An 11,150-nucleotide genomic window follows, 5' to 3' on the forward strand; every position below is an offset into this window, starting at 1 on the left:
AAAATGACATCAGGATTTCGAGGACGGCAGGACAAAATGGCGGCCTTCGCTAGACATGCGGAATACATTTTGACGTGAGATTCTTTGAATTTTATGTATGATTTGGGCCCTTTTCGGCCCCTAATTTGATTTTAATGACAGTTTTCAAATTTTGCAGCTTCGGATGCCACTGTAATCACTCGAAATATACAGAAATTATGAAAATATGGAAATTTTGCCAATTTAGGCCATGTTTTTGCTACGTTTTTAGTTCACCTGACCCAAACGGCCGAGTGAGCTTATGTAATGGCGCGGCACCCTTCAAATTATCACAAAAAATACTTGTCTTAAATGGTTAAGTGGATTTTGACCAAATTCGGTCTGAGGCTTCCTTGAGTGAAGGGAAACCAATCCTCTAGAAACGATAGGCCTGTCCTCCCCCCCAAGGGGCCCGAGGGTTTGAGGCCCAATAGGGGAAATAAAGCAAATTCTTTAAAATCCTTCTTCGTCCGTAGGAATGAAGGGAATAGGTCAAATTCGGTCTGACTGGCCTGAGTGGTTTGGTCCTATATGGAAATATAGCAAATTATTTCAAATCCTTTTGTAGAAATAAAAAGACATATTAAAAAGTTCAAATCTAAAGCCTTCAAGTTGGTAACTTGTGTTCGTAGTCAGAAACAGGTGAGCGATACAAGCTCAATGGGCCTCTTGTTGTTTTTATTCATATTTCAGATGGTTACCATGGCAACTACAGCTGCAAAATTAAATGTAGTTGAATCGGGAATGTAATAAATATTTTTAAAATACAACAAATTAACCACTAAATAAATGTTTTGAAAATTCCACGGATTTAGAAGCCAAAAAGGGCCCAAACCAAGTCATTTAAGATAGTATATAAAACAAAATGAGTAGTCATACATGTTGCATTGTATTAAGAGACAGTATAACTCCTGTTAGAGGTCAATATCGTTACATGATTAATATATCATGTTTACAAGTATTTGCGAAGCACTTAACATTACTAGTTCTCCTATATACGTAGTTTGCACTAGATTTTGTTCTCATGACAATATTTATTTATATTGCAATATATTTCTGGACACAATAATGTGGTTGAATAATTAATGTTTTATTGCTAAAAGATTAAAACTTGTCAAACATCTAAAGTCGACATTGGGAGTCTATCTGTTTGTCGGTGTCCTCCGCAGCCCTATACTGACAGAAAGGTAAGTACTTCATCACCCTCCAGGACAGCCAGCGCACGGGTAGAAGCGGTATGTACACTTCTAGACCCTCATTATATTTCTGGGTGATGTTACTTTTCTCTGGCTCCTGCCATGCTGTGATTCCTCGCTCTTCTGCTGTTCCTATAGAGAAGTAATCATTATAACTGTACCTCTGTAAAAATTGTTGAAACAAATACAAATAAAGAAACAAAACATGAGCGCATTTAAGATATATTTCTAGGAGTAATAATCCTTGTTTATCCTTATGACAGATCGGAGTCAAAACACATCATTATACTAATGTGTCAACTACAGGTTAAACAAACGTACTCGGGATGAGTCGGCGTACATCATTACACTAATGGGTCAACTACAGGGTAAACAAACTTACCCGGGACTGTGTTATCAAGAAACGCTGCCAGTACACCGCCTACCAGGATTGGGTTGGACAAAAGTGTTTTGATTATGTTGTCGGCATAAGCGCTACCTTAAAATAAAAAAAACAACAAACATTTGCGCATACTAAGAACATTTTCATCATCATACCACACATTGGTGAAGTATAAGGTGCGAGATAAGATCACCTTTAGCATAAAATGTTTTTACTGAATATTTTTATTTATTTATGTACCATTGCTGACCTGTATCAAGATCTTCTGGATAGGTTTCTAGCCAGTAAGGCACCATCAAACCTACGAGTAGGGACGTTCCGATGACAGCGAGGTTCCGAGTAGATGACAACGATATCACTTGGAGGTTGGAAAGGACGATACCGTTAAACATTCCAAACATGACGATCATGGCGCCCCCTAGGACGGGAACTGGTATGGTAATAAAGACTGCAGAAATCTTCCCAACGAGACCGAATACAATATAAATGAAAGACGTCCATAACAGAACATCCCGACTGGCCACCTATGAATAATAGATTATAAAGGATTTCAAAACCCGAACTTGGTATCAAAGAACTCATTGAAATGTATAACGCGGTTATTGTTTTAATGCGACACATACCAGAAATATGATCCTCATTTCTTAAATTTAAAATTACGCTGAGAACCTCAACTTGATTGGTGTTTTCTCTGGTGTTAGTTGTAATACTTGAATATTTTGAAATTAATAGAATGGTTACTATTTAGTGTTTTGAACCTTAATTGACCTTCGTTAGACCTATGGCTCCGATGTTTCCCCCGTATGTAGTTGTAGCATGACCACAGCCCAGTAATCCAGACAAGGTACTCCCGAAGCCTTCAATAGCCAGACCTCTGTTTACAGCGTAACGAGGTGGCGGTGGTACATTGCATGTCCTTGCGCATGCGTAGTAATCTCCGATAGAGTCAAGGATGGACGTGAGCGTACCGATGAAAAAGGCAATAAATACTCCCGTGCTGAAAGACGGTGGTCCAAATTGATCTGCCAAAAATAATATTCGATTCTCATTTATTTGCCGTATAACGAATAAATGAAAGCGTATTCGCACTGGAAATTATGTGTTACCGTTACGTTGATTAATCGTAATACATAAACCACAATTATCCGACAGGTAGGGCATCCGATTATACCTACTGCATGATAGTAAAAGGCGACTAAATTTAGGATATTATTTTTTGTCTTCTTCCTAAATAACTTTCTTCTTCCTAACGTCTCCCTGGACACCGCCCCTCTAGGTTCTGTCCTCTGGCCGAGACCGCCGAAGTCTATCAATGTGTTAGTTTCTGGTCCTGCTTAACGCTCTGCATTAAGAGAGTGGGGTGAAGCGACAAAGTGGTTCGCCCGTTCTCAGTATAATGTCATCGGGTGTGGTGGGATGTGTTGCTCGGTGTCTGGATGCATGCTTCAGTGATATATAGCAATATAATTTTTTAAGGGCAAGAGTTCCACTGTACAAGAAGACACAACACGAATATACGAGTCTCCGACAACAAACACCAGTACTCCATACACACTACACACCGCATACATGGGAGACCGTCCTTACATGACCCTGGTTGTTAATTGGACGTTTATTAATCAAACAGACAAGCAAAATACGAACTTGGATAAGGAACTTTAAACCAGTTGGCCCTGGCGATGATGTCAGCTTGAGCGTCCGTCCTTGCCATGTATTCTGGTATCGATGGGTCATTTGTTAACACACCTGACACCGTCAGGATAGCCGACAGACCCCAGCCAGCCAAAAGGCCAATCAGAATCTGAAACACATTAGTCATTTTGTCATTCAACATACTCTAAATTTTACAACCAGGACGCCTCCCTAGGTTACAGGTTACAGAGTTTTAGTAGCAATATTAAAGGTGATATACAATTCTCGCAAATGTTTCCCATGGTTATATATACATTGATAGAATGTATGTAGATTTACATAGATATATTGCTATAATATCTGCCACAACCTTAGATACGACAGTGCCATTAACGAAATACGTCTTAGACAAAGGTCTCGAAATGGTTAATATCATTATATCAATGACTATAATATTGGGTTTATCTTGCATTGTTCCTGGTCGAAAATAAAATGCATTTGCTTTGGTCCTCGAGCGAAGTTAGTCTTTTTTACTGTTTATTTCCCCAATCCATATTAAGTCTAAATCTGCTGATTATCTAAAAAGCCGAAATAAATGGATCGAAGTTTTTAAGAAACATCAAAATATACATTCATTGACATATACAGATTTATAAGTCCCATTATCCGTATCTGTCTAATTTTTTCATTATTTAGAAGAATGTCGAAAACAAATCCTACAGAAGCAGGACTAAATCGAAGTCAAGATGTGAGATAATGATTCGGAAACTTTTGATAAAAGTCAAATAAATATTGAACACCGTTATGTGGGTCCCATTAAGTCAAACAAGCCGAAGTTAGCCGATATTATAACGTCTGTCCGAACTCTTCCGAGAACGGGTCATGAACTTTCCGACTTCCGTTCGGCAATAATCGTAACTTCTATGGCGACGAGTTTGAAATGAAAGCATGTTTACAAGTATCGACTTTCAACAAATGCTGTACTAAAGTAAATAAGAAATCATTATAATGATTCTTTGGTTGTATCACTTATTTTCAACTACATATACTAACAATATCGGGGTCGAATCTAACGTGCCGTTTTGTTGATAGTTACGTATAGTGTGGCTTTAAGTAATGTTTCAATATAGGCGATGGTCAATTGTTTGCAAATTAAGTCTAGATCATCTTATAAAAATGGTAACGGCACTGTCGAGATTGAAAATACAAAATGAACTATTTATAACAAATGTAAATAGGTATTTGATATTACAATTGTTATTGAGAAGAGTAAATATTAATATTGTTACCGAAAAAACTTGATGAAAGGGATACCAGAATATATAAAATCCTTTCTTCCTTGACCAGGCAGGACATGGCATCCTCCTTTTCCCGAAATAGAGGGACACAGCAAGGGCTGTTGCTGCCGTGCTGTAACAAAGCCGTTTTGTGCATGTCTCGACATTCTAAACTGTATATCGAAATAAACTACTTAGTTAAGACAATTTAGTTTTAAATAACATTTCTTTCTCTTTCGACAACAAATATCCTTACGGCTATTGAAGACGAGTTATAAATATTTTATTAAATGTATAGATCGTCAATTTGTCATCTATTATTTTAAGAAGAAATATAGGTGCATTTGCATACAATATGGAATCAAAATTAATTAAAGCAGAAAGATCTAAAAACTTTTAAATAAGCATGGTTATGTATAATTTTACACATTTTGCTAATAAAATCAAAAGAAAGATATACCCTGTACCTAGCTTTCCCTCTCTAGATATTAAATTTAGAAAAAGTCTTGGCTAGTTACCTGAGAAGAAATACATCTTATTATAACTGGTTGGTACTTACACAAACGATAGGCCCCAGTGAATCCTGGCAAACTTTGTTGTAGCTCGCGATATAAAAATACCGCCAAGTAAGATAGCCGGGACTACTGTGACGGGACCAATAAACTTTAGAAGAAGACCAGCCGCTCCTGTCAACCCTACCAAACAGTGGATAATGCCGACCAGGATCAGACAGCCCTGAAACTGTAATGCCCATTGAATTATAATAGTACAACAGACATTTCCAAAAGTAAATATGGATCACACAGTTATCAAATCTAACCTGCCAAGAACGAAGAACTTCGATTTGCGACATTAACAGAGGAACGTGCTAATCGAACATCGATGCCAGAGAGATATTAGCTAAAACCACTTTTTCAAAAAAAGACGTCATCTTGATATATGCATTTTCTCAATTAAGTTTTGCATAAAATGTGTATGTATATATATGTTAACAGTTCTGAAACATTAAAAAACCCATCGTGTTCGATCTTACTTCTTGCAGTTTGGATAGGGCTCGATCTCGTTTAATTTGCTGTATAAGAAGACTCGATGCGTTGCTTTCGACGCTGATTCCAGTTACTTCTATATTACTAGAATTAAAAGCTGGATGTACACCAAGTTCTGTAACAAAAAAATATTACTAAATTACAATTGTTATGATGTAGCCGGATGTGTACAAAGTTCTATAACAGGGAGGTATTACTATATTACAACTGTTATAATATAGCTGAATGTGTACGAAGTTCTATGTCCTTACATGACCATAGCTGTTAATAGGACGTTAATTAATCAAATAAACAAACAAACAAAAGTTCTATACCAGGAAGGTTTTACTATAATATTATTATAATATTACGCTAAAATAATCTGTATGTTTCTATAGATGTATGGCACACATCATATCATCGTAAAGGAAAACGTCGCTTACCCTCTGGTAATTTACAAGCGTCCGGATTTACCATATGCATTGCGAGTAACGGCACGACGTAGTCGGCGGCTGCTCCTTGGAACAATGGAAGCCTGGAGGATCAAAAAGGTTAAAAATGTGAGCATTATGCTAATAGAAAGTCTAACACAAACTTTGTATTATGAAATTTTTAGACATTGACTTTTATGAATTTAGCAAAATAATTTTATCCTTTTTGACGCAAAGGCTGATATATATTGTTTAGTACGCTTTTTTTCCATTTTCCCCAGCTTACAAAAGTGTATCAGGGATGTATTTATATAAATTTTTGGCAACGCAAAAATATAGATATAATCATCTGAATTTTGATAAGGGCTGTCCGGGTTGAATCGCTTGGTATCAGCTCTGCGAACAATATTATTCTCATGTAGGAACGCTCTATTTCAATATACAAAAGGATACAAACTTAAATAAAAATAATGTAAAGTCATCTTGGATATAAATACGTGAATCATAATAAACTATAAACATTTTATGTTATTTTCATGTAGTGTAAAGAACGTTCAGATTATTTCTGTGTAGCGATATCATAAGCCTTTTGGAGAAGACACTCATGTATCTACCAATGTATTTATTCCTGGTGATAGAAGTACGATTTAAAAATATAAAAAAACAGGGATCAATGATATTATATTTGCTTTAATGCGGATCATTATCTATATGTGGCACCAACCTTGCGCCTATAGTCACCATCATTAGAGTTGTGACTCCATTCATCAACAATGTTGTGCTCAGAAGGTCCCTCTTGATGTCAGGGAATTCGGACGCACAAGCGACATCGGCCACGAAGGACGAAACAGCCAGGGATGCCGACAGAGCGATTAAAGCTTGCTGAAAAAAAAAAATTAATCCCGAAGCCTCTTAATCTACAAGACAAAATCATGACATTCTTCCAAAATATAAGTTAAATGTAAAACAAAATATTTTATTTGCGCATCTTTGTCGTGTAGATGGTTCCGTTTCATCGAGAGCTAAGTAGTTGAAGAGTTATTTTGATAATATACATATTCTTTTGTTAACAGATCATAATGTTCGTGCGTACAGGATAATAGCCCGGTATGGATTTCTTGGAAACCTTACATTAATTTTGTTGGTAATTTTTACCTTTTCGTCATACTAATCATACCACCATAACGAAGTTAAGTGTATACTAGAATCGTCTTGATCGTGCGTGCGTGCGTCCGTCTGTCTGTTCGTCTGTTCAAAGAAAAGTTTGTCACGACAACTTCTTTTAAACTACAAAACTTATTTTAATGAAATATTGCAGTGATGTTTGGGACTGTGTGTAGATGTACATGCATGTTTTCGTTTTTCAAAGTTTAGTTGCCATGGTAACTGGGTTATTATTCCCAAGTTTTTTTTATATTACGTGTGACCATGATAACCAGATGACTTTACTTAAAGACAGTTTTAACCTCATCAATTTCAATGCAGTCAAGGCAGTCATGTATAGGTTTGTATGCATGTTTTCGTGTGTCAAAATTGTGGTTGGCATGGTTACCAGGCCAATGTACATTATATCAAATGTACTTTCAATCTAACCAAGACCTTAGAGAAAGTGGAAGGTAGATGGTGTTATTAGTCACCAGCGTACTGCTTTAGTCCTATCAGTTGACATCTAAGACAACATATACATAAACGTTTTATTGACGACTTGTTTTGTATGAGGTTTTCGTCGGCGATGTTTTTGTGTATTTGATTAATTAACGACCTATCAAAAGCCTGGGTCATGTAAGGACAGATCCCATGTATGCGAAGTGTATGAAGCAATTTAATATTAAATACTAAAAAATGTAAACGAGATAATCTTACCTGAAAAGCAAAGAAAATGGCAAGCCTTATTGGAACCCTGTCGGAGACGTTGTATAGAAGGGTTGGGACCTGTTCACTCTCGATCACCACCTTGATTTCTTTGCCATTGAGGGGCTTTTCCTCTGGTCCTCGGTCATGTGATGGAGGGTCAGTCTGATTGCCACTCTCACTTTTTGTGTTGTTTGATCGATTTTTGGTAGACATCGTTTTAGATCACTATATATCGTAATTGATATTAATTTCATGAAATATCAGATTAGATTGAGATATGATTAAAACGACATTTAAGGAGGAAAATATGAGAAACTTCTAATGACCTTTGTGACTTGACTACTTGTCCCAGTGTCATTTATATTACATCTTGGTTTCAAAAATGTTATATTCACACGACAGACGACACTTATATCGAAAAATTTATAATTGACTTTAAGTATATTCATATTGTCACTGCACATAATGATAACACAATTTTTTTTGTACGTGATATGTTTAAGGAATGTTTTTTTTTATGTTTTGTTATTAACTGATGTGTAAACTGAATTTTGAATGAAGCGGTGCATGTCGAACTATCTGGCACATATACACATTATGCAGTTTACACGCCAGTAAACAAAAAAGCAAATAAAAATCATTCCTCTTATTGACATTTTTACCAACCATTTATTTTTACTTTAGTTAGTTCTACATTTGCTTTACTTTTTCCACTTATAACATTTTTTGGATATTTTATTTCATGATATATAATTAAGATTTCCCTTGCATTCGTACATGTATATTTCACAAATGAATTAACTATTTTATGCTGTAGTTCAAGTTGTTGATAAAACAATTACCTACCTTCTGTAACCGTCCTAATTTAAAGTCCGATGTGCGTGTGACTGAGGTTTAATTGTGACCGTATACAGTTACATTATATCAGATAAAGAATTACATCACCCACACATTCAATGTCACGTCTCAGTATCCCCAGTAGACCAGACTAATGTACATTACAAGACGGTATTCCAATGGATCGCCTATTACTACAGGGGAAAGGGTCATTAAAATATATTGTTTTTTTTAATGTCTCTATGTCCATTAACATTACTTTTTTTAATCTCTCAAAGTTACCAAAGGTTGAGCTTTGTTTGTTTTTATGACATTAATTTGAGACATCTCCATACATAAAATTTACCTTACATAGCGTGTCCTGATGCAAAGTCATTTCTTATTAATTAATACAACAGCTAATGCTATCATAAGGTCATTTGAATATATAGTAGGTACCGACGACCGACTTGTCGCTCTATGTTTATGTGTATATATTGATAACTACAAACATGATTCACTACAGTTCGTTGTAAAATACGATTCTAAGGTCCAGGAATGTTACAGGAAAATACAGGGTGTGCTGTATTGTGGGACATTAAACATCATAGCACCGACAGAAATGTTTTCTTTAAATGTTTTGTAGAATCTTTGTCTATTTGTAACAAAATACATTGATTATATACTTATTTCATCAACAGTTAAAACAGTAAATGTCATATTCTAAATCTTTCTCTGACGTAATTCTTAAAACAATACATGCTATATATGATGATATAGGTAATTGAGCTTGCATATATATGCTATGTAATAAGGCTGAGGCCGGGCTCAATTATTAACTTCTCGATATAACCTAAAACAATAATTGTTAATCCTTGTTTTTAAACTTCCATCGATTACGTGTGTTTAAGACATCCTTTCATTGTCCAACATATGATTAAATAGTGTATTAAAGGGGTATTTCTGTCACGATGAGCAGTAACATAGTATTCCGGTTAAGTGTGATACAACGTACAATATTACCCTGCCCACATGTTGTCCCATAAATCTTAAATCTTACACACGTAATTATAAGCTTGCTTCAAGAGACATATTAAAGTCAAGTTTTGATTGCAACTTATGCAATTTTAGTTATAGTATTATACGAAAGGCCAAGATGATAATAGTATCAATATGCTAATGAAACAATTCCTAACTTGTTATAATGATGACGTATTTTGTAGAGAGAAAGCAGGGTTACATTAGAAAATCTGTTTAAATCGTTGTTATGGAGGTGTGTATGCACCTTCCATAATTCAGTTACCGTGGTTGTCATGATCATCAGAATCCTATCGGCAATCTCCGTAACTACAGGAGATAACTTTTACTCGGCATGTGTATTGTAATGTTGAGTCTCGCAAAGAAGTCAAGAACGGTCAGGGATGGCCGGTTCTCGCATGCTTCATATTTTCTACACATACTTTATTTAATTTGGTTTGTTTAGTTTTACGTCCTATCGACAACAAGGGTCATAAGTTATTATTTCCTCAATGTTCTATATAAGTGAGTCGGCCAGTGCCTAAGAACAAGCGTTATACGTGGTGCTAGATCTACTGTATAGTTTTAATATTGTATTTGCTTTTAAACTTCGAAATTATTTGTAAATCATAAACTTGATTGTTAGCAAAATAAATCGTATTCACTTCGTCAGTACCCAAAATGTTTTCCATATAGCTGGTATTCATTCTATTTGACACATGCGCGGCGGCATTTTTACAAAAAGCTAGCGGCTCTACTAGGCTAGTGGACGTTTTTGCGTCCATGACAGAGTAAATTCTGCAATATTTTTCCAAAATTAAATATCTACAGTTATGTTGCAACCGTTATAGTCAACGTTTACATTACGGTATTTTGCTGTTCAATCAGATCGTTTATATTTCCGCTGAAGTGCAAGATGAAGAAAACAAAATCCTAACTTCAGCAAGATGTATCCTTGCGATAACAAAACAAAATCATATGTGTGACTTAATGTGATACAATATAGTCACCTAGCTTATTGTAAATACATAGCATAGCTTCCATATGCCTACGAAAACGAATTTTGACGGAAAATGGTCACATTATTTTGACAGTGCACTGAGTCAAGCCAAGAATTTGTAGCTGCGTTCTTGGTCAAGCCAACACGTGTTTTATGCATCAAAATTTTCATTACAATTAATGATAATAATACAGAAATTATCAATTTACGCTTGATCAGTGATTTGACATTTGTATTGAAAAATCAAGTGCTCTGAAGAAGACAAGCTTTGTGAAACGCATGCAGTCTTGTAAGAGAGGTAACTCTAATTACAAATGGCTAATACAAAAAAAGTTATATAAAGTACAATTAATCAATGTTAAACAGAATAGATTTAATGTAATATATTTTGGACATTAAAACAATAAAATAAAATATGGAACAAAATGAAATATTAAATACAATGTAGGCTTATGTAAAATAATATTATTTTTCCATCAATTCGTTTTTAATGTTAAAGGCC

General features: G+C 35.3%; 1 protein-coding gene across 2 annotated transcripts in view; it reads right to left on the minus strand.

The window, feature by feature from the left end:
- The window catches only part of LOC138315002 (solute carrier family 23 member 1-like), a 30,318-nt gene extending 21,524 nt beyond the window's left edge, over positions 1 to 8,794 (minus strand). Inside the window, exons 1-12 of one of the 2 annotated variants that reach the window (XM_069255705.1) lie at positions 8,662 to 8,794; positions 7,825 to 8,040; positions 6,686 to 6,843; positions 5,974 to 6,065; positions 5,539 to 5,666; positions 5,065 to 5,246; positions 4,518 to 4,638; positions 3,241 to 3,397; positions 2,365 to 2,618; positions 1,847 to 2,120; positions 1,597 to 1,692; positions 1,088 to 1,346 (exon numbers count right to left, since the gene is read on the minus strand). In XM_069255705.1, coding sequence (XP_069111806.1) covers positions 1,141 to 1,346; positions 1,597 to 1,692; positions 1,847 to 2,120; positions 2,365 to 2,618; positions 3,241 to 3,397; positions 4,518 to 4,638; positions 5,065 to 5,246; positions 5,539 to 5,666; positions 5,974 to 6,065; positions 6,686 to 6,843; positions 7,825 to 8,028 — 1,872 coding nt within the window. In that variant the 5' untranslated portion in view covers positions 8,029 to 8,040; positions 8,662 to 8,794 and the 3' untranslated portion in view covers positions 1,088 to 1,140. Of the gene's footprint in view, positions 1 to 1,087; positions 1,347 to 1,596; positions 1,693 to 1,846; positions 2,121 to 2,364; positions 2,619 to 3,240; positions 3,398 to 4,517; positions 4,639 to 5,064; positions 5,247 to 5,538; positions 5,667 to 5,973; positions 6,066 to 6,685; positions 6,844 to 7,824; positions 8,041 to 8,661 lie in introns of those variants that run through there. The other variant, XM_069255706.1, reaches the window with a different exon arrangement.
- Between the last annotated feature and the right edge of the window lie 2,356 nt (positions 8,795 to 11,150).

Source organism: Argopecten irradians, chromosome 2, assembly GCF_041381155.1.
Source record: "Argopecten irradians isolate NY chromosome 2, Ai_NY, whole genome shotgun sequence".
Taxonomy (NCBI): Eukaryota; Metazoa; Mollusca; class Bivalvia; order Pectinida; family Pectinidae; genus Argopecten; species Argopecten irradians.